This window comes from Salmo salar, chromosome 13 (genome assembly GCF_965601325.2).
Source record: "Salmo salar chromosome 13, fSalSal1, whole genome shotgun sequence".
Classification (NCBI taxonomy): domain Eukaryota; kingdom Metazoa; phylum Chordata; class Actinopteri; order Salmoniformes; family Salmonidae; genus Salmo; species Salmo salar.
Window position 1 is genome coordinate 91,144,240 of NC_138303.1, and position 24,266 is coordinate 91,168,505.

General features: G+C 45.1%; 1 protein-coding gene across 3 annotated transcripts in view; it reads left to right on the plus strand.

The window, feature by feature from the left end:
• LOC106568094 (roundabout homolog 1) overlaps positions 1-24,266 on the plus strand; it is a 261,979-nt gene that overhangs the window by 233,360 nt on the left and 4,353 nt on the right. For 2 of the 3 annotated variants that reach the window (XM_082960436.1, XM_082960438.1), the window contains 14 exons: positions 7,113-7,237; positions 7,416-7,587; positions 9,210-9,415; positions 9,499-9,580; positions 9,699-9,867; positions 10,272-10,438; positions 12,100-12,221; positions 14,995-15,229; positions 17,167-17,288; positions 17,567-17,738; positions 18,529-18,726; positions 22,657-22,683; positions 23,619-23,661; positions 23,920-24,074. In XM_082960436.1, coding sequence (XP_082816562.1) covers positions 7,113-7,237; positions 7,416-7,587; positions 9,210-9,415; positions 9,499-9,580; positions 9,699-9,867; positions 10,272-10,438; positions 12,100-12,221; positions 14,995-15,229; positions 17,167-17,288; positions 17,567-17,738; positions 18,529-18,726; positions 22,657-22,683; positions 23,619-23,661; positions 23,920-24,074 — 1,995 coding nt within the window. The remainder of the gene's footprint in view (positions 1-7,112; positions 7,238-7,415; positions 7,588-9,209; positions 9,416-9,498; positions 9,581-9,698; positions 9,868-10,271; positions 10,439-12,099; positions 12,222-14,994; positions 15,230-17,166; positions 17,289-17,566; positions 17,739-18,528; positions 18,727-22,656; positions 22,684-23,618; positions 23,662-23,919; positions 24,075-24,266) is intronic. The other variant, XM_082960437.1, reaches the window with a different exon arrangement.

Consider the following 24,266-nt stretch of genomic DNA (forward strand, 5'->3'; position numbering starts at 1 on the left):
TGTTTGGTCATAATGACCATCGTTATGTTTGGAGGAAAAAGGGGGAGGCTTGCAAGCCAAAGAACACCATCCCAACCATGAAGCACAGGGGTGGCAGCATCATGTTGTGGGGGTGCTTTGCTGCAGGAGGAACTGGTGCACTTCACAAAATAGGTGGCATCATGAGGCGGGAAAATTATGTGGATTTATTGAAGCAATATCTCAAGACATCAGTCAGGAAGTTAAAACTTGGTCGCAAATGGGTCTTCCAAATGGACAATGACCCCAAGCATACTTCCAAAGTTGTGGAAAAATGGCTTAAGGACAACAAAGTCAAGGTATTGGAGTGGCCATCACAAAGCCCTGACCTCAATCCTATAGAACATTTGTGGGCAGAACTGAAAAGGCGTGTTCGAGCAAGGACGCCTACAAACCTGACTCAGTTACACCAGCTCTGTCAGGAGGAATGGGCCAAAATTCACCCAACTTATTGTGGGAAGCTTGTGGAAGGCTACCCAAAACGTTTGACCCAAGTTAAACAATTTAAAGGCAATGCTACCAAATACTAATTGAGTGTATGTCTGACCCATTGGGAATGTGATGAAAAAAATACAAGCTGAAATAAATAATTCTCTCTCCGATTATTCTGACATTTCACATTCTTAAAATAAAGTGGTCATCCTAACTGACCTAAGACAGGGAATTTTTACAATGATTGAATGTCAGGAATTGTGAAAAGCTGAGTTTAAATGTATTTGGCTAAGGTGTATGTAAACTTCCGATGTCAACTGTATTTACTTGGCTTGAGTTCATATCATAGCAGCATTCAGCACTCTACTTGCCTTGTTCCCTACTCGTTCAACTCATAGTCTAACCATGACTGGATCAGTGTAACAGTTCTGAATAGGTGCCCCGATGGGAGTGTTGATGAGGCACCAGGAAGTGGTTTCATTTATGAGCAGGGATTCCCTTCCACAATGACCCCCACAGCACAGGGACTGATGGCAGGAAATGAGCAGCAACACCCCACTACTCACACACACTTGCGTGTACACGAATGCGCACACACACGCGCATATACAAACATGTGCGCACACACACATGCGCGCACACACACACACACACACACACACACACACACACACACACACACACACACACACACACACACACACACACACACACACAGTGACACGAAGCAAGAGAGAGATAGACAGACAGTGAGGAGGAGCAGGGCTTAATTAAAGACAAGCCTGAGTCCCATGCAGGGAAATGACATGGTTCCAATTACAGAATCTACTCTACACTAAACCTGCCTGCCTCTCTGTCAAATTGGTGAAGTGAAATTTAAACAATAACTTGTTTTAAAAAATTCAAATAAAAAAAAATACGGAAAGTGGTGCGGGCATATGTATTCATCCCCTTTGCTATGAAGCCCCTAAATAAGATCTGGTGCAACCAATTACCTTCAGAAGTCACATAATTAGTTAAACAATGTCCACCTGTGTGCAATCTAAGTGTCACATGATCTCAGTATATATACCTGTTATTAAATGCCCCAGAGTCTGCAACACCATTAAGCACCACCAAGCAAACGGCACCATGAAGACCAAGGAGCTCTCCAAACAGGTCAGGGACAAAGTTGTGGAGAAGTAGAGGGTTATAAAAAAATATCAGAAACTTTTAACAGATAACCCTGAAGGAGCTGCAAAGCTCCACAGCGGAGATTGGAATATCTGTCCATAGGACCACTTTAAGCCGTACACTCCACAGAGCTGGGCTTTACGGAAGAGTGACCAGAAAAAATCCATTGCTTAAAGAAAAAAATAAGCAAACACATTTGGTGTACGCCAAAAGACTCCCCAAACATATGGAAGAAGGTACTCTGGTCAGCTGAGACTAAAATTGATATTTATGGCCATCAAGGAAAACACTATGTCTGAATACAGGGAAATCCTTGAGGGAAACATGTTCTAGTCTTCCAAAGATTTGAGACTGGGACGGAGGTTCACCTTCCAGCAGGACAATGACCCTAAGCATACTGCTAAAGCAACACTTGAGTGGTTTAACCTGTCTGGGCGTCCCACCCTAATCAACAGCCAGTGGAATCGCGTCGCGCGAAATGCAAAACCTCATAAATGCTATAACTTCAATTTCTCAAACATATGACTATTTTACACCGTTTTATAGATACACCCCTCCTGAATCGAACCACGTTGTCCGATTTCAAAAAGGCTTTACAGCAAAAGCAAAACATGAATATTTAAAAAAAATATTTAACCTCTCTAGGGTCGGCGGGACGAAATCGTCCCACCTACGTAACAGCCAGTGGAATCCTGTGGCGCGTTATTCAAATACCTTAGAAATGCTATTACTTCAATTTCTCAAACATATGACTATTTTACACCATTTTAAAGACAAGACTCTCGTTAATCTAACCACACTGTCCGATTTCAAAAAGGCTTTACAACGAAAGCAAAACATTAGATTATGTCAGCAGAGTACCCAGCCAGAAATAATCAGACACCCATTTTTCAAGCTAGCATATAATGTCACAAAAACCCAGAAGACAGCTAAATGCAGCACTAACCTTTGATGAGCTTCATCAGATGACACACCTAGGACATTATGTTATACAATACATGCATGTTTTGTTCAATCAAGTTCATATTTATATCGAAAACCAGCTTTTTACATTAGCATGTGACGTTCAGAACTAGCATATCCCCCGCAAACTTCCGGTGAATTTACTAAAAATTTACTAAATTACTCACGATAAACGTTCACAAAAAGCATAACAATTATTTTAAGAATTATAGATACAGAACTCCTCTATGCACTCGATATGTCCGATTTTAAAATAGCTTTTCGGTGAAAGCACATTTTGCAATATTCTCAGTAGATAGCCCGGCATCACAGGGCTGGCTATTTAGACACCCAGCAAGTTTAGCACTCACCAAAGTCAGATTTACTATAAGAAAAATGTTATTACCTTTGGTGTTCTTCGTCAGAATGCACTCCCAGGACTTCTACTTCAATAACAAATGTTGGTTTGGTCCCAAATAATCCGTTGTTATATCCAAATAGCGGCGTTTTGTTCGTGCGTTCAAGACACTATCCGAATGGTAAAGAAGGGTGACGAGCACGGCGCATTTCGTGACAAAAAATGTCTAAATATTCCATTACCGTACTTCGAAGCATGTCAACCGCTGTTTAAAATACATTTTTATGCAATTTTTCTCGTAAAAAAGCGATAATATTCCGACCAGGAATCTGCGTTTAGGTAAAAAGACGAAAGAAAATAAAGTAAGTAAGTGTCACGTTACAGCAAAGATCCTCAGTCTTCAATAAACAGAGACAAGAAGAACAAGATCTTGTCAGAGAGGGCACTTCCTATAAGGAATCTTCTCAGGTTTTTGCCTGCCATATGAGTTCTGTTATACTCACAGACACCATTCAAACAGTTTTAGAAACTTTAGGGTGTTTTCTATCCAAAGCCAATAATTATATGCATATTCTAGTTACTGGGCAGGAGTAGTAACCAGATTAAATCGGGTACGTTTTTTATCCGGCCATGTCAATACTGCCCCCTATCCCCAACAGGTTATTAAGGGGAAACATTTAAATGTCTTGGAATGGCTTAGTCAAAGCCCAGATCTCAATTGAGAATCTGTGGTATGACTTAAAGATTGCTGTATATCAGCAGGAACCCATCCAACTTGAAGGAGCAGTTTTGCCTTGAAGAATGGGCAAAAATCCCAGTGGCTAGATGTGTCAATGTTATAGAGACATACCCCAAGAGACTTGCAGCTGTAATTGCTGAGAAAGGTGGCTCTACAAAGTATTGATTTTGAATAGTTATGCACGCTCAAGTTTTCTGTTTTTTTTTTGTCTTATTTCTTGTTTGTTTCACAAGAAAATATATTTAGCATCTTCAAAGTGGAAGTCATGTTGTGTAAATCAAATGATACAAACTCCCCAAAAATCAATTTTAATTCCAGGTTGTAAGGCAACAAAATAGGAAAAATGCCAAGGGGGGTGAATTCTGTCGCAAGCCGCTGTATCTTTTTGTTTTCTCATGATTTGGTTGGATGTAATTGTGTTGCTGTCCTGGGGCTCTGTTCTTAAACACAAACAGACCCCACAGAGCCCCAGGACAGCAACACAATTAGACCCAACCAAATCATGACAAAACAAAAAGATAATTACTGACATAAATGAAACATAGCTCCATGGTTTCTCTGTTTTCTGCCCCAAACATAAACAGTCTAGTGGGCTTGCTGTGTTTGAACATATCCACAGGGCAGGCAGGAGATTAAGGGTTTGTTTCCTCTTTAAACAGTCTGGCCGTGTTATTGGGGCAGCCAGGCCACGTTATCAGTAGTAAAAATCAAAGCATATTGGATCCCCACTCCAGTCGAGCTGCTTTCAATCCCAACACACCAAGGCTAAGCTGTTATTTAAAAAAAAAGTTGTTATTCATTCTTTTTTATTTGGCATATTTTCCATCACCTAACACTTTTAATGAGGTTGTTGATCACACTTTAACTAGTGCCAACACTCCAGATCATCTTGTAGCGTTTTAATGTATTTCCTCCTCAAAGTCAAGTCTTCATTTCTCACCCTTTTCTGTTCTTACAACTATTCTGCCTCATTCATTCATTCATTCATTCATTCATTCATTCATTCACGTTCGTTCGTTCGTTCGTTCGTTCGTTCGTTCGTTCGTTCGTTCGTTCGTTCATTCATTCTCTTTCCCTTTCTGTCTTTCTCTCTATCTCTCTCTCTCTCTCTCTCTCTCTCTCTCTCTCTCTCTCTATCCATGCATATCCCTGTTAATCTCCAATAAAACTCAGTGTGCCACAGCCTTCACAGAGAAATGAAGCCCTCAGTCAATAAGGCTCTATAGGCCTAGCTCGACACCCAGAGTTCCAGTCTCCGAGTGTCTGTTTTAGTTAATCCAGCACATGGAGCTGTAGTAGAATCCATCCCCCTTTCTTTTCCCTCAGGTTTGTGTGTTTACTGGGGGGTTGTAACTCTGTTCCAAACAGGCTGCAGGACTGGCTGGCCTTGTAACTCAACCCAACACTCCAAGGCTTTTCACATGCAAGGTTTTCACACCTTTGAGTCAACAGGTCCAATGGGTCTTCAAGGGTTGGGAATGCTGTGTCCCAGCAGCCCTACTGAGCACACATAGTAATACACACACACACACACACACACACACACACACACACACACACCACACACACACACACACACACACACACACACACACACACACACACACACACACACACACACACACACACACACACACAGGGACACGCGCACACTCAGGGACACACACACACTCAGGAACACACACACACTCAGGGACACACACACAGGGGCACACACAGGGGCACACACATGGGGGCTCACAAGGGCACACACAAGGACACACACACAGGGGCACACATACGAACACACACAGGGGTGCACACACAGGAGGCACACACAGGGACACACACAGGGGCACACACATGTGGGCACCCACTGGGGGCTCACACAGGGGTACACATAGGGGCACGCACAGGGGCACACACAGGGGCACATACATGCATGACAAAAAGGGGCACACAGATGCACGACACACACACAGGCACGCACTTACACATCAACGCAAATACACACCCACACGCATGTGCGAGGCACACATTCACACACACGCTTCAAGATATACTCTCACACTCTATCTTCACCTTTCACTGCCCATTCAACTGACCAAACACAAGAGCTCACGTGTCCCCTCAGCACCACCTCCAGTCACCCCATAAGCCTGCCAGGGGACGCCATGCCTCTGGCCCCAGATAGCTCCATAAAACACAAGCTACATGTCAGGGGTCATCACATTAGCTTTCAGTGTGGACCTATAAGCACGACACCAAACCTTTCAAACACTTCCAACAATGTTATGTGTTTGTGTGTGTCTGTGTGCGTGTGTGCATGCATATGCCAAGGAAATGTTTTCCTCCAAGATCCTGGGTCCTAAATATTACACAGACAAACATAGTGAAGGAAACATGGCGTTCTCCAGAGGCATAGTAATTGGTCAATGGAAATAATTACATACGACTTTATGAAATATGGTGGGAGCCTGTAGCTGGCTGCGTATGTAGCCCGTAGAGGGGGGTCTGGTCTGAGCTCAACACACTCAGGCAGGACACTCCACTTCCTTTACCATACAGCATGGCATGCTGGGAGCTGGACCTCGGCTCTTATGACGTCCATGGTCACATATTCATCAAGTCCCGCTCTGAAAATATGGCTGTCAGGGGTGGGGGTTAGAGGGTTAGAGGGTTCAGAGGGCACAGCCAAATCCAACAACAACAACACACTGCTTTCTCCTCTCTGTGTCCCCCCTTTCTCTCCTCCCTTTGTTTGATCCTTTCTTTATGGTCTCATATGTCTCTCTGTGTTCTGGACTTTCTCTTCGTGTCTTTAAGAAAGGAGATTTCCACTTATCACTATTAATAGTGTAATAGTGATAAAATAGTAAAAGGTAAATTGCTGTAATGTGTGTGTGTGTGTGAGAGTGTGTATGTCCACAGTAACTACATGTGTGTGTTTTGCTAGTGTTGAGGAATTCAGATAGAGGGAGGGAGATGTATTTACAGTCAAACACACACTAAAGCATTCTCCCATTGGGGTCCCCTTCATTAAACACACAAGCCGACTCCTCCGAAGACCAGCCTCAGTCAACACACCCTACCACGCATATCCCCCATTAATGACTGGAAAGTAGTCTAGCACACAAACAGAGCTTCTGCGCCTCATGCCCCCACTGTGTATCAGATTGTTGTTTGTTCCATTAATTTACTCAGTCATGTATTCATTCATCAAAGTGTTTGTTGAAAATGTTTAATGATTGACTGATAATCTTTTCCCATTGCATGTGCCATCATTATTCATCTCCCGTGTTTGTGTCTCTTCTCTTCTCTTCTCTTGTAGTCTTCACTGGTAAGTTATCATCATTATGTCATCCTATTTCTAGGAGATTTTAGTTGTTTATTCTATTATTATATTGCAATGCTTGCAAAGTTTTTCATGGCTTGTCCTGTTAACCAAGCCCCATCTCTCCACCCCTGCAGTGCCCCCAGCGTTCGCCATGCGCCCAAGAAACCAGGTGGTGGCGGTGGGGAGAACGGTCACCTTCCAGTGTGAGGCCACTGGCAACCCCCAGCCTGCTATCTTCTGGCAGAGGGAGGGAAGCAATGTGAGATACCATCTAGTCCATCTAATTTATAAATGTAGATGCATAGAGTTTAAGTTATTGATCCATATCCTAGTGTAGGATATAGGATATTGATAACACCATGTCCAGTGGATGTCTCAAGCATAGGCATGTAATTCCAGTCTCAAGACCCCTCTGTCTCTTTCTCTCTGTCCTCCAGAGCCTGCTATTCTCCTACCAGCCTCCTCAGCCCTTCAGCCGTCTCTCTGTGTCCCAGACTGGCAGTCTGACCATCGCAGATGCCCAGCGCTCTGACGCCGGCTACTACAGCTGTCAGGCCCTCAACATCGCTGGCTCCGTCATCACCAAGGCCCTGCTGGAGGTCACTGACAGTGAGTGAGGGAGGGAGTGAGTGAGTGAGGGAGGGAGGGAGGGAGGGAGGGAGGGAGGGAGGGAGGGAGGGAGGGAGGGAGGGAGGGAGGGAGGGAGGGAGGGAGGGGAGAAGGGTTTCCTATAATCAACTGACCAAAGCTCCTCCGTTATGCAAGTTGACTCCACTGGCCTGGTTGGCTGAGTTGTCTCTCCATGATTGGAAAACACAGAATCTGTGGCCTCCAATGTCATGACAAAAAAAATCACCACTGTGTAGCTGAATAGCTACTTGCTGCTTTGCTGACTGGATGTATGGCAGATCAGCCTTTCCTGTAGACTGCTGAGATGCTGTGTCCTCTATGGTTCATTGTTTCTTACTGTTACTAATTGTTGTTGGAGTGAATTCAGGAACCCTCAGCTGCAGGCGTTTGGACTCCAAACCCCCTGTTCCCATGGTGACACCGTGCATGCAGACTGCCCATCCCCTCCTTCCAAACTGAACCCTCCCCCAAAACCCTCACATTTTCACACACACACATTTTTACACACACACACATACACACACACACATATTTAAACACAGACACCTTTCGTTCTCCTCCCTAATGTCATGCTGGTGAACCGAATGATGATAATCCTGATAATTGCATCAGTTATTAAAAACTGAATTAAAATGGTGAGTTTGGCTCAAAGGCCTACAACTGTAATTACAGCAACCATCACCACCAGCAAAGTTTACTTGGTTATAATAAACTGACTTGAGTCTGAGCATGCGTGCGCATGTGTGTGTGTCTTCACTATGTACATATATTAAGTTAATTCACATAATTGCCTGAGGCTGGTACAGGCGGCAAGCATTGTCTGTGCATAAAGGTGACTTCAGCAGTGGTAGCTGGGTAATCATATGCTGATGATAACGCTTTCTGCAGCCGCCAAGGTGTCGCACCGGAGAAATAAGAGTCACCGACGTAATGTACACTCAATTACACTTAATGGAAATGAAACAAGGATGTAGCGTGTTTAATCCAAGTAGGACTTCTCACTCTGCTATCCCTTATATTTCCTTCAAGTGAATAGGCCTACCCGTCTCTCCCCTCTCCCTTCCCCCACCTCTCTCCCCCTCCTCCCTCCCTGTTTGCGAGGTGTATTTGTATGGAAATAACTTGCTGCCATTACCTCTGGCGGTTTTCAAGGTGTTTCCATTATTTTTCCCTCTGCCTCTGATTTTGGAGAGCTTTTTTCCCCCCTATTTCCACAAGGTTGTGAAGTGGGAGAGTGATGGCTGCGTGACTGCTGTCTAAATGGGATTTGTTATTAGTTGGTCTGTGGTGCTCTGGCTATTGCCTGCTCCTACTGTTCCTGCTACTTCCCAGTGATTAGCCAGTTGCTCTGGGCTTTGGGATAATCTGATTTCTATTCCCTCCACTGCCCCAACCGATCACTCCTATTGTTTCTCCTCGTATCAATTTCCCTCAATATCTCTCACATCACATCTGCCCTTGATTTTCTCTGTCGTTCCCCCTTCCATTCTCTTCTATACATGTTTTATTTCTCTCTCTAGCTGAAGGGGTGATAGAGAACTATTTACTCTCACAGTATAACTGGTATTAAACAGTACATTCTCCCGCTCTCTTTTGAATAGTGGTGTCGGACCGCCCCCCTCCTGTGATCCGACAGGGCCCGTCCAATCATACGGTACCTGTGGACAGCACAGTGGTCCTGGGTTGCCAAGCAACAGGGACCCCCACACCAACAGTTCACTGGAAGAAAGACGGGGTGATGGTGTCCCCCGAGGAGGCCCGCATCACCCAGATAGACACAGGAGCCCTGCAGATCCGCTACGCTAAGGTAGGGGGCAGCGTAACACCACCACCAACATACACCACCAAATGAATCCACTCTTACACTGTCTCTGTGTCTCTGCTCCTCAGCTTGGAGATACAGGCGTCTACACATGCGTGGCGTCCAGCCCCAGTGGAGAGGCATCCTGGAGGGCTTACCTGGAGGTGGAAGGTAGGTTATGGACATCATAATGATCTTTCACTCTCTGGAGTCATTCTTTCTGTGAGTAAATGGGTATTTATTTGATTGTTTGATTGCCACTCTGACCTCTCTGTTTCGTGTGTGGCAGAGTTTGGAGTAGTAGTCCAGCCAGGTCGACCCACAGACCCTAACCTGATCCCCAGCGGCCCATCCAAGCCTGACGTGACTGACGTGAGCCGCACCTCAGTCACTCTGTCCTGGAAATCCAACCCAAACACTGGGGCCACGCCCACCTCTTATGTCATTGAGGCATTCAGGTAAGTCTAGGAATTCCAACCCAAACGCTGGGGCCACGCCCACCTCTTATGTCATTGAGGCATTCAGGTCAGTCTAGGAATTCCAACCCAAACGCTGGGGCCACGCCCACCTCTTATGTCATCGAGGCATTCAGGTCAGTCTAGGAATTCCAACCCAAATGCTGGGTCCACACCCGTCTCCTATGTCATCGAGGTATTCAGGTAAGTCTAGGAAATCCAACCCAAACGCTGGGTCCACACCCATCTCCTATGTCATTGAGGTATTCAGGTAAGTCTAGGAGAGCCAAGATGTGTGTCTATTATGTGTGTTCAGGGCTGTATCTATATGCATGTGTTGTGTATGCACTCATTTTTAAGACCTTGCCTGTTGTGAATGATTGACCATTGTTCCTCCATCTGTGCAGTCACGCGTCGGGGAGTAGCTGGGTGACTCTGGCTGACCACGTGAAGATGGAGACCTTTGTCCTGAAGAACCTCAAGCCAGGTGCAGTTTACCTGTTTCTGGTGAGAGCAGCCAACGCCTACGGCCTCAGTGACCCCAGCCCCATCACTGATGCAGTCAGGACACAAGGTGAGATAACCCTCTCCTCTACACGCTTTACCTGATGATAGAGTCACATTTAGCTGATGTCAGAGACACTGAGACTTAGTGGTGCTCATATTGTAACCTATAATTTTAATGGTAGGGTTATTTGAACAGTGAGAGACAGAATAACAACAAAAAAATCCAGAAAAACGCATGTCAAAAATGTTATAAATTGATTTGCATTTTAATGAGGGAAATAAGTATTTGACCCCCTCTCAATCAGAAAGATTTCTGGCTCCCAGGTGTCTTTTATACAGGTAACGAGCTGAGATTAGGAGCACACTCTTAAAGGGAGTGCTCCTAATCTCAGTTTGTTACCTGTATAAAAGACACCTGTCCACAGAAGCAATCAATCAATCAGATTTCAAACTCTCCACCATGGCCAAGACCAAAGAGCTCTCCAAGGATGTCAGGGACAAGATTGTAGACCTACACAAGGCTGGAATGGGCTACAAGACCATCGCCAAGCAGCATGGTGAGAAGGTGACAACAGTTGGTGCGATTATTCGCAAATGGAAGAAACACAAAAGAACTGTCAATCTCCCTCGGCCTGGGGCTCCATGCAAGATCTCACCTCGTGGAGTTTCAATGATCATGAGAACGGTGATGAATCAGCCCAGATCTACACGGGAGGATCTTGTCAATGATTTCAAGGCAGCTGGGACCATAGTTACCAAGAAAACAATTGGTAACACAATACGCCGTGAAGGACTGAAATCCTGCAGCAAGGTCCCCCTGCTCAAGAAACACATATACATGCCCGTCTGAAGTTTGCCAATGAACATCTGAATGATTCAGAGGACAACTGGGTCAGATGAGACCAAAATAGAGCTCTTTGGCATCAACTCAACTCGCCGTGTTTGGAGGAGGAGGAATGCTGCCTATGACCCCAAGAACACCATCCCCACCGTCAAACATGGAGGTGGAAACATTATGCTTTGGGGGTGTTTTTCTGCTAAGGGGACAGGACAACTTCACCGCATCAAAGGGACGATGGACGGGGCCATGTACCGTCAAATCTTGGGTGAGAACCTCCTTCCCTCAGCCAGGGCATTGAAAATGGGTCGTGGGTGGGTATTCCAGCATGACAATGACCCAAACACATGGCCAAGGCAACCAAGGAGTGGCTCAAGAAGAAGCACATTAAGGTCCTGGAGTGGCCTAGCCAGTCTCCAGATCTTAATCCCATAGAAAATATGTGGAGGGAGCTGAAGGTTCGAGTTGCCAAATGTCAGCCTCGAAACCTTAATAACTTGGAGAAGATCTGCAAAGAGGAGTGGGACAAAATCCCTCCTGAGATGTGTGCAAACCTGGTGGCAAACTACAAGAAACGTCTGACCTCTGTGATTGCCAACAAGGGTTTTCCACCAAGTACCACGTGTCATGTTTTGCAGAGGGGTCAAATACTTATTTCCCTCATTGAAATGCAAATCATTTTATAACATTTATGACATGGGTTTTTCTGTTTTCTTTGTTGTTATTCTGTCTCTCACTGTTCAAATAAACCTACCATTAAAATTACAGACTGATCATTTCTTTGTCAGTGGGCAAACGTACAAAATCAGCAGGGGATCAAATACTTTTTTCCCTCACTGTAACATGGCCAATCTGTTTGAACCCTTTCCTCTCTCTGTGCCCCCACTCAGACACCCCTCCCACCAGCCAGGGAGTAGACCATCGTCAGATCCAGAGGGAGCTGGGGGATGTGGTGATCCATCTCCACAACCCCACCATCCTCTCTTCCTCTTCCATCAGGGTACAGTGGACGGTGAGTAGAACCCTGACCCTCGACCTACCTGGGCCTGGGCCGTCTGCCGATACTGTCCATCCTAAGGAAAAGTTACCCTAGTGTCTGTCTGTGTCAGCTGATTGTGAATGATTACTCCCAGATTCTTAGACTGCATGGTCTGTTGGTCTCCCTTCACCAAGTGGGGGGCAAAGTATGGCACGCGGGCCGTATCCGTTCCACCGGGAACTTCTGAGACATAAAAAAACAACAACATAATAATAATAATTTTTTAACCCCCTTTTTCTCCCCAATTTCATGGTATTCAATTGTCCCATCGCTGCAACTCCCGGAACGGACTCGGGAGAGACAAAGCTCGAAAGCCGTGCATCCTCCGAAACACGACCCAGCCAAGCCGCACTGCTTCTTGACACAATGCCCACCGTACACCTGGCGACCGTGTCAGCGTGCATGTGCCCGCCCCGCCACAGGAGTCTCTAGAGCGCGATGGGACAAGGAAATCTCGGCCTACCAAGCCATCTCCTAACCCAGACGAATCTGGGCCAATTGTGCGCCACCTCATGGGTTTCCCAGCCCATGTGACACAGCCTGGGATTGAACCCGGGTCTCTAGTGATGCCTCAAGCACTGCGATGCAGTACCTTAGACCGCTGCGCCACTCAGAAGGCCCCAGCAGATTGATTTTAACAATTGGTCCCCCATAAATTGCAGCCCTCCATTGAATTTCAAAATCCCAATGTGGCCCTCGAGCCAAAACGTTTGCCCAACCCTGCCCTAAACCTTTCTGTGCTTGCGTGGCTATAACTGATATTCACAATAGGCTAATGTGATTGATTGAGAAATAATGTACTTCAGAATACATAGTTGAGGCATAGAGCAGAGAGCATAGAATGTGCTGTATAAGAGCTGTGTAGAGCTGTGGGTAGGATGCAGGGGTTGGAACCTAAATTATTTTCCAATCGTTTCATTCTGAACAGAACCATAATTTTTTTCATTACGTTCCAATTTTCCGACCAGCAAAGTCAAGTTCTGAACCGGTTCCAACCCCCAAAAAGTGATGGTTTATGTTGTTCCTTTCAGTTTCTTTTTAAACCTCTGAAATATAAATATATCTTTTTTACATGTCTTACCTTTTTGGACTTACAATGTGAAAGATGATAACTATAGTATCCTTAAGTATCATTGAAAAAGTGAATACATTCTTCTCTAATAAAAAATCTCTCTCCCTAATTTCTGAATCACGCTTTTAACATCAACAGGCTACAGTAGCCTATGCTTTGGAGGGGGAGGGGCAGGTAGCCACACACGTACACACACATAAAGGTTTTCAGCTAGCAGGCAGAAACTGGAAAAGGTTTCTGAGTGAGGGTTTTGCATAGGCACTTTGTTGTGTTTTTGTGGGACTAGAAAAAGATTCCCTAAACGTAAAATAACATTATTAACCAGTTCCCATGATTTTAAAATAACGGTTCTGTTCCGGAACAGTATAGATCACTTTCGTTCCCGGTTCTGATTGTTATTTTACAGTTTTCGGTTCTGTTCCCTGAACCTGTTTCAACCTTTGGTAGGATTTGGACCGATGGCCTAATCAAGACCGCGTGATATTCACAATAGGCTATACAAATATAATTTGATTGATTGAGAAATAATGTACTTCAGAACATATAGTTGAGTCTGTAGGCAGTGAGCAGAGACTGTGCTGTTTAGCCAGTTGTGTGGAGCTGTGGGTAGGATGTGTACCAATGGCCTAATCAAGACCACCTGTGCTGACAGAGTGAGTTTTGATCCTGGTCTATGAAAGAGGACTTGTATATGTTGTGAGGCGTTTCTCCCTCTCTCCCCCAGGAAGGGCCAAGGGGCTCAGTGATGAATGAGCACATGTCATGGGTGCAGTACTAAACAGAGACAGAATGTAAATAGTTTAGCTGAGCAGGCCCAAAGCCAGACTGACAGGGAGAAGGCTTCCCCATGGCCAGCGTCTGTGGAACTTGGCTGCCTGGAGAGTTTTTGAGCTTTCCGCATACTTGGACCGAAAATTATTAATAACGCCACTGGACAGTACAAATTAACATGATCCCCTTTAAAATGGGTGAGAACACTTTGTTATGGGCCATTGCCAAGTAAAAAGTATTGGGCCTAGTCTTTCAAAAAGTGCTTATGAAAGCCTAGCTTCCTTCTACGATACCCAACGCTGAGGCCCATGTTTCTTTGCGTGCTGGTTAGCAGTGCCCTTCTGGCAGTGTCCTAACCAGTCCCAGGCTCTCAGGAAACTGGTGGCTGATGATGACCTCATGCTGTGGTTTCTCTGAGCTCTGGAAGACGAGAGGGGGTGTAACCTAAGCTCTCCCCGTGGGCTTAGGGGGCAATATAGCACAGAACTAAAGACTTCTCCTGGAGGATGTTCATTATATGGTTAACAGCCCAACACACGCAGCAGGAGAGTTATGGTTTTATAACGTGTATTGGTTTTTTTTCATCATGTGACACACTGGCCCATCATCTGAGATCGCTGTACCATTTCCTGCTGTTGTAATGGCTCTTTGACACTTGTGTCATAGATCCCAGGGCTTACTATGAAATAGTTTTGGTTGGAACTATAATATTAAATATCAGTGGCCATGGCAACCAAAATGTAATAGCAATTTAATAGACTAATTTACAGTAGGGTTCCTTTTTCTAGCGTTAGAATGTGTTCCAAAATTCAAAGTGAGAACACATGGTCATAACACTGCTTATAAAATTATGTTGTGTTTTAGATGCCTTCTAAGAAATCTGTTCCCCCTTTCTGCCACTAGGTGGAGCAGCAGTCTCCATACATCCAGGGTTACAAGGTGATGTACAGAGCGTCTGCGGAGCTGGGCCAGCCGGGGGGACAGTGGGGCGTGTTCGAGGTGCGGAACCCTGGAGAGGACGGTGCTGTGGTGCCTCAGCTGAAGAAGGGGGTCACCTACGAGTTCAAAGTGCGTCCCTTCTTTGATGAGTTCCAGGGAGCAGACAGCGAGGTGAAGGTGGCCAGGACGCCTGAAGAAGGTGAGAGGCTGAGGCCAGGAGTCAGGGATCAGGGGTCAAGGGCTTCTGTTAGAGAGGGTAGTGATGGGAAGTCTAAGTGGAGATTAAAGGTTTCATACAGGAGTTACAGTATTAGAATGGAGTAGGTTGTTTTGTGAGAGTTTTAGTAGTCCAGGGAAGTGGTTGACAAAATCAATCTTTCACGTGTAGAAATAAATGAATGAGATTTCTGAGAAACCATAACACATCTCAGTAACATTATTTGGATAGTCTGTAGAGCATCTACAGATGGACTATCTACAGACAATCAGCATTATTTAAACTCTCTACTAACCCTAGTTCTAACCCTAACCTTAAGCCTTATCCACAAGAGGTTGGTGGCACCTTAATTGGGGAGGATGGGCTCGTGGTAATGGCTAGAGTGGAATAGGTGGAATGGTATCAAATACACCAAACACATGGTTTCCATGTGTTTGATGCGATTCCATCTACTCTGTTCCGCCCATTATTATGAGCTGTCCTCCCCTCAGAAGCCTCTACTGCCCTTATCCTAACCCTAAACTTAACCCTTACCCTAGCCCTAACCTTAACCATTACCCTAACCCTTATTCTAAACCTAACCGTAACCTTAGCAAGCAGTTGCTTATCAACAGATAGTTGGTCATACTATCTATAGAGCTTTTACCGATGGAAAATCTGTACTATCCAAATAAAGTGTGCTAATTGTTTCGGAGATGTGTGGGTGTTACTGTATGGTTGTTGCATAGTAATCAACATTGGTGAGGTTTGGGAGTTTCACATTGTTTAAACCTGATGTGTGTCTGCATTCTGTATAGATGAGTGTGTAGCAGCAGCTGTGCAGACAAATTGCGCTGCTAATTGTTTTCTGAGTTCATGCGTAGAGCCCCAGCCAGCCCGAGACAACAGACATGCCTGCTTTCATTATCTTTAACTAGGCGATGACTAAGCTCCTGAGGCCAACGCGCTACTGATTCACTTGAATTGCTCTCATCAGGTGACTAGCACCACCACCGTGGCACAGCACACAAAGCCTCCAGGCATTACTAGAGCTCGAGCAACGTACCATTCATCACAACATCAGCTTAGTCAATTCCTGTATTATACTGGTGACAAGCTTGCGACATCGACCTGTGGCTTCATGTGGGTTTTATACCCTTAGGCAGATAATTGCAAGAAGATGTACTGGGCTGGGCTAGATAGATAGATATGTGTAACGTTCAGTGCCCCAGCTTGTCAGAGAAAACATTGTGTATACACATTTTTTTTGATTTTTTATCTTCTCATCTTACAAATACTAACAATTATCACAACGTCCATACAAAGTACCCACTGGGCAAAAACTGGTTGAATCAACGTTGTTTCCACATCATTTCAACCAATAAAATAAATGTGAGGATGTTGAATCAACCTGGAAAACAGATTATATTTGTAAAAAGTCATCAACGTAAGGGTATTTCATCTTTTTTTCACCCAACTTTTAACCTAAATCCAATGACATGGTAAAATGTTTTGTTGATTTCACATTGAATGCACGTTAGTTGACAACTCAACCAAATGTAAATCAAAACTATGCGTTGAACTGACGTCCGTGCCCAGTGGCTATTCACTCTAGTTCCATACCCGTACAATTTAAAACTTCTACAATATCAATCTGTATTTATTCCACATGCTGTTCATTTGCTCTTTATGATCATTCTGTTCAGTAACATTAGTCTTGTTTAGAGCTTGCATCGCCTATTGTATTGAGAATAATCTGACTACTGCAGGTGAAGCAGTTGAATCTGATCTGAATTGTCACTGAATGTTCTATAATGTTCAGTAAGAGACATGGCAGACGCTGAGCGGAGCTGTGACATGTACAGGATCAAATGAGAGTGGGTGTCTTTGATGTCATCATGATGTCTGTGCATCTGTCTGACGGTGTGTTCCCGTCTCAGCCCCCAGTGGAGCCCCCCGAGGTGTTACCGTGACGAAGAGTGATGCCAATGGGACCGCCATCCTGGTCGCTTGGCAACCGCCTCCTGAGGAGGAACAGAACGGAATGGTACAGGAGTACAAGGTAAGATGGAGAGAGGGTTTGATTTTCTGCGGAAGGAAAGAGGGTAACAAACAGAGAGAGGTATGGAGCAGAATATCAAGCCTCCCACTTTCTCCCTCTCACTTCCTTGGGTTTGTGTGTTTTTAGTTGCTTCAGCAGAGGTGGACTAAGCACATTGATGTGAGGCACTGTCGTGGGCTAATGTTGATATGTCACATCAAATACAGTTTTTGCATTTACTGAAAAAAATTCCACTGACTCTCACCATCACACTCCTTCTTTTACCCTATCCTCTACAGATCTGGTGCCTAGGCAATGAGAGCCGTTACCACGTCAACCGGACAGTAGATGGCTCCACCTTCTCCGTGCTAATCCCCAGCCTGGCGCCAGGGATACGCTACAGCGTGGAGGTCGCCGCTAGCAACGGTGCTGGCCCAGGGGTCAAGAGCGATGTCACCTTCTTTCAACTTGGTGAGCTGCTCAACTGTAACACTTGATAGTCTCCCCTAAGTTTAGAGTATGTAAAAATACATTATGAATGTTATCTGATCTCAGAACCAAGAAAAGAAGAGGTCAATTAACAGCGTTAATCCATTATCTATGTCTGTCGACTCACAAGCTTCAGGTCAACACCAGTTCAATCGCTACCTGTCTAAGGTCTTTTCAGTTATAGCCATGTGATAGATGGTCTGTGTGATTTGCACACTGTGTCAGTTCTCACCATGACACATGTAAAGTACAGGTGTCTATCTAAAGTCCCAACATGAATATGTCTCTGAGTCATCTCACAATGCCTTCAGTTAAATGATTTGCATTCAGCCTCCCCTGCCCTAGTCTCAGGTTCACTATATGTGACAAAAAGCACACACACTACAGACATTTCCAACTCGATTTTCCACCTCTCCGCAGTCTTAGTACATTCCAGCCTTTTCACATTACCAATATAAAGCTTTTAGAGTTACATGATGAAGTCCATTCACTCCAGCTCACCTCTTGGCCTAGCACTGAGAACATTCTCCATGACATATTGTGTGACCAGATGTATTTAGAGATATCTCCTTTCAGCTGACTCTCCTGTCTCCTCTCTGTAATGTTGTTTTCCATCTCAGACTCCTTCCCGTCAGTTGAACTTTAATGTTTTGAAGGATTGATGTTTGTCCTTCAGGATCTGCCTCAATTCTTTCCCGTCAATTTTCTATGATGGACTATACTATATACATGTCCTTCATGTCAATCTCCTCTCCTCCTCTTCCTCCCCCAGACTCTACAGGTCAGATGATGGACAGTCGTGAGGACCAGGACACATTGTCTCAGATCTCAGACGTGGTAAAACAGCCGGCGTTCATCGCGGGCATCGGTGCTACCTGCTGGGTGGTCCTCATGGTGTTCAGTGTGTGGCTCTACCGCCACCACAAGAAGAGGAGTGGCCTCAGCAGCAGCTACGCTGGCATACGCAAAGGTCCGTAGTGGATGTGGGTTTGGGTGTATATATCAGTGGACATGTTTAACTATACTTGTGGGGATCAAGAATTTGATCAACTGGGGACATTTTGTAAGTTTAGGGTTAGGCTTAGGGGTTAGGGAAAATATGATTATTTAATAAGTAAGTAGACTATCAAATGTTGATCACACCCAGCTAATATTGTGTTGTGTAGAGATTGGAGGGATATGAGAAGAGACTGGGATGGTGATAGTAATTACATGTGGGGAGGTGGATAGAGGGGGGACATTAGGTTAGTGTTATGATCATTCAGCTGAACACTGGCAACCTAAGCCCTCTGACACACATGAGACAGGACACTGTCCTCTGTGTCACCAGGGTAATTGCATTTATTCACTTCAATCACATGTTTTTGATGTATTTTTATTTCACCTTTATTTAACCAGGTAGGCTAGTTGAGAACAAGTTCTAATTTACAACTGCGACCTGGCCAAGATAAAGCAAAGCAGTGCGACAAAAACAACAACACAGAGTTACACATAAACAAACGTACAGTCAATAACACAAAAGAAAAGAAAAATAGAAAAATCTATGTACAGTGTGTGCAAATGTAGAAGAGTAGGGAGGTAGGCAATAAATAGGCCCTAGAGGCAAAAATAATTAGAATTTAGCATTAATACTGGAGTGATAGATGTGCAGATGATGTTGTGAAAGTAGAGATAATGAGGTGCAAAAGAGCAAGAGGGTAAGTAATAATATGGGGATGAGGTAGTCTGGTGTGCTATATACAGATTGGCTGTGTACAGGTACGGGTGGATGTTGCAATGGTGACCAGTGAGCTGAGATAAGGTGGAGCTTTACCTAGCAAAGACTTATAGATGACCTGGCGCCAGTGGGTTTGGCGACGGATATGTAGTGAGGGCCAGACAACAAGAGCATACAGGTCACAGTGGTGGGTGATATATGGGGCTTTGGTGATAAAACAGATGGCACTGTGATAGACTACATCCAATTTGCTGAGTAGAGTGTTGGGGGCCATTTTGTAAATGACATTGCCGAAGTCAAGGATCGGTAGAATAGTCAGTTTTACGAGGGTATGTTTGGTGGCATGAGTGAGGAGGCTTTGTTGCAAAATAGGAAGCCGATTCTAGATTTCATTTTGGATTGGAGAAACTTAATGCGAGTCTGGAAGGAGAGTTTACAGTCTAACCAGACACCTAGGTATTTGTAGTTGTCCACATATTCTAGGTCAGAACCGTCCAGAGTAGTGATGCCATTCGGGCGGGAGGGTGCAGGCAGCAATCGGTTGAAGAGCATGGAATTAGTTTCACTAGCATTTAAAAGCAGTTGGAGGCCACGGAAGGAGTGTTGTATGGCGTTGATCTCGTTTGGAGGTTTGCTAGCACAGTTTTCAAAAGAAGGGCCAGATGTATACAGAATGGGGTTGTCTTATTAGAGGTGGATCAGAGAATCACCAGCAGCAAGAGCGACATCATAGACATATACAGAGAATAGAGTCGACCTGAGAATTAAACCCTGTGGCACCCCCATAGAGACTGCCAGAGGTCCGGACAACAGGCCCTCCGATTTGACACACTGAACTCTATCTGAGAAGTAGTTGGTGAACCAGGCGAGGCAGTCATTTGAGAAACCAAGGCTGTTGAGTCTGCCAATAAGAATGCGGTGATGGACAGAGTCGAAGCCTTGGCCAGGTCGATGAAGACGGCTGCACAGTACTGTCTTTTATCGATGGCAGTTATGATATCGTTTAGGACCTTGAGCGTGGCTGAGGTGCACCCATGACCAGCTTGGAAACCAGATTGCATAGTGGAGAAGGTACAGTGGGAATTGAAATGTCGGTGATCTGTTTGTTAACTTGGCTTTCGAAGATTTTAGAAAGGCAGGGCAGGATGGATATAGGTCTGTAACAGTTTGGGTCTAGAGTGTCTCCCCCTTTGAAGAGGGGGAAGACCGTGGCAGTTTTCCAATCTTTGGGGATCTCAGATGATACGAAAGAGAGGTTAAACAGGCTAGTAATGGGGGTTGCAACAATTTCATTTTAGAAAGAGAGGGTCCAGATTGTCTAGCCCGGCTGAATTGTAGAGATCCAGATTTTGCATTTCTTTCAGAACATCAGCTGTCTGGATTTGGGTGAAGGGGGGGTGGGGGGATGCTGAGCTGTTGGCTGGGTTAGGGTAGCTAGGTGGAAAGCATGGCTAGCCGTGGAAAAATGCTTATTGAAATTAGCGATTATCGTAGATTTATTGGTGGTGACAGTGTTTCCTATCCTCGGTGCAGTGGCAAAGTTTTGGGGAATTAGTGCTACAGGATGCAAATTTCTGTTTGAAAAAGCTAGCCTTAGCTTTCCTAACTGACTGAGTATATTGGTTCCTGACTTCCCTGAAAAGTTGCATATCGCGGGGGCTATTCGATGCTAATGAAGAATTCCGCAGGATGTTTTTGTGCTGATCAAGGGCAGTCAAGTCTGGGGTGAACCAAGGGCTATATCTGTTCTTAGTTCTACATTTTTTGAATGGGGCATGCTTATTTAAGATGGAGAGGAAAGCACTTTTGAAGTGCAACCAGGCATCCTCTACTGACGGGATGAGGTCAATATCCTTCCAGGATACCCGGGCCAGGTCGATTAGAAAAGCCTGCTCGCTGAAGTGTTTTAGGGAGCGTTTGACAGTGATGAGGGGTGGTCGTTTGACTGCAGACCCATTACGCATGCAGGCAATGAGGCAGTGAATGCTGAGATCCTGGTTGAAGACAGCAGAGGTGTATTTAGAGGGCAAGTTGGTCAGGATGATATCTAAGAGGGTGCCCATGGTTACGGATTTAGGGTTGTACCTGGTAGGTTTCTTGATAATTTGTGTGAGATTGAGGGCATCTAGATTAGATTGTAGACGGCCGGGGTGTTAAGCATGTCCCAATTTAGGTCACCTAACAGTACAAACCCTGAAGATAGATGGGGGGCGATCAATTCACATATGGTGTCCAGGGCACAGCTGGGGGCTGAGTGGGGTCTATAGCAAGCTGCAACGGTGAGAGACTTGTTTCTGAAAGGTGGATTTTTAAAAGTAGATGCTCAAATTGTTTGGGCACAGACCTGGATAGTATTTCAGAACTCTGCAGGCCATCTCTGCAGTAGATTGCAACTTCGCCCCCTTTGGCAGTTCTATCTTGTCGGAAAATGTTATAGTTAGGATAGTTATAGTTAGGATTTTTGGTGGCCTTTCTAAGCCAGGATTCAGACATGGCTAGGACATCCGGGTTTGCGGAGTGTGCTAAAGCAGTGAATAAAACAAACTTAGGGAGGAGGCTTCTAATGTTAACATGCATGAAACCAATGCTTTTACATTAAGGTAGCAGTAGCCCATAATGCGACTTGCCTAGTGTCAGCTGCTTTTATCCTCAAAGTAAGGAACCTGATAACCACATCTCATATGGAGAAATGAAATAAAACTGGTTTGGTCTAATCTTTTCCCCTGACTCGAAGACCTCAAAGGGTAGTGACGATGAGCCGGCACATCCCAGAATACGCTGACATTCAAACGCTGACATTTAGGGCTCATTTCCAGGGCGCTGCCCGCCGCCTCTCCCGGTGAGGCACAGTTAGAGTAGGGACAAGCCTGTCACCCAGGTAATAAGACATGTGTTCTGCTATCTCTGTTATCTTCTTCCGTCTGACCACAGGTGACCTCCATTACCCATAAGGCCACATGTTCCTGCTTGATGCAGGACAGGGAGCCTCATCTGACTGTGTGTGTGTGTGTTTGAGTGTGCGTGCATGCGTCAATATGTCTGCCGGTTTTTGTGGGGCTTTTTTCACAGGCTTACGAAATGTCTATTTTGCAATCAATAAATGAACCTTCTTCTCTCTTTCTCTCCCACCACCTTTTCTTTTAATTCACTCCTCCTCTGTTTGGGTTGGGTTTGTTCCTGCAGTACCATCATTCACCTTCACTCCTACAGGTATGTATGAAGGAATGTGTTCAGCTGTAAACATGTATTTGTTATTTACCGGTATGTGTACTGACCTTGAAGCCCCTATGATTCAGAGATGCCTGTACACAAACACAGTTCTCTCTGTATGTCCTCATTTCCTCCCAGCACTCACAAACAATCTGTTCCAATACACAAACAGCTAATGGAGCTAGTGTTTATCCTTGGTGGCTTCACATCCACAAACCAATGATATAAAATTTAAAATCTCACGGAGGGAGGTGCGTTCAGGGCTACACAAAGGGATGTTCTGACATAACGTTAATCAGGGGGCAGACAGCTCCTAAAGAGGTCATTAGCCCCTCCCTATCCCACCCTCTTAGACCAGGCATAGACAACGACACACAACATGGTCACCAGTTGGCCTGTCCTGTGGTTGTGGTGAAGACAGTTTAGAGTGCTGCTGAGTCACTGTGCTTTGTGACAAGTAGAGAAGCAGTTAGTGCCGTACAAAGCATAACCACAGTCCCATGTTCCCACTTGTCCTTCACACAGTGACTGTAGAAGTAGTAAAGTGTATCTAATCATGTGGTTGAAATGACTCACCCTCCAGTGAAGAGGATGTGTCTGAACTGAAGGGTTATCAGACATTGTGAAGTGTGCCTCAGGGTCAAGATATCATGTTTTACACTCTGACACTGATTTTGTTTTTCTACATGTACACCTCTTAATGCCAAGTGCCCCAGGTGTGTGTGTGTGTGTGTTTGTGTGTGTGTGTGTGTGTGCGCGCAGCGTATGACTCATGACAGGATGTGTCAATCAGATGCGATGAGTCAGACTGATCTAAGGACAGCTGTATGAGTACAGAGTGACAGACAGGTCACACCAACCTGGATTCCCTCTTTCGTTTGTCGTGCAGGTTGCTTTCTTGTGTTTCTCACGTTTGTTCTCTTTCTTTAAATCAGTGAACTATCAGAGAGGAGGAGAGTCTGTCTGCAGTGCTGGGAGGTAAGGGGTGTGGTTTTATGTGAACACTTGACTGGATATGATTTCCCCACTGTCTATATAGGGCACTTATGATAGTGTTCAGAAATGCAGGAGGGAAAGTGGTAAAAGAAACAGCAGTGCATTCCCTACTTGAACCACCAGAGGGAGGTCTCCCCCTGTCTGAAAAATGACAGAGGACAGAAACTCCCATGCCCATCCCTGACTGAAACCCTGTTTGTTCTGTGTGATAATGGTTCTGGTTGCATGCTTCTGGTTCAGACCCGGGCTGCTGAACATGGGCGAGAGTGTGAACCAGCCGTGGCTGCCAGACTCCTGGCCCAACGCCTGTGCCAACCACAAAGACTGCAGCATCAACTGCTGCAACACTGGAAACGGCACCAGCGACAGCAACATGACCACCTACAGCCGCCCAGGTCAGTACCGTTAAAGCTACAGACCTCCTCTGGTGGTGATAGTGGTCAGGTCCCACCAATGGAACTTATAGTATAGAGATATAATGCAAATCAAATAAGCAATGAGGGTTATCATGGAAATGAAACATGGCTTAAACATGATAATTAATGGTGTTATGTGACTTCCTGTGTGAAGGGTTAATGAATAGGTAA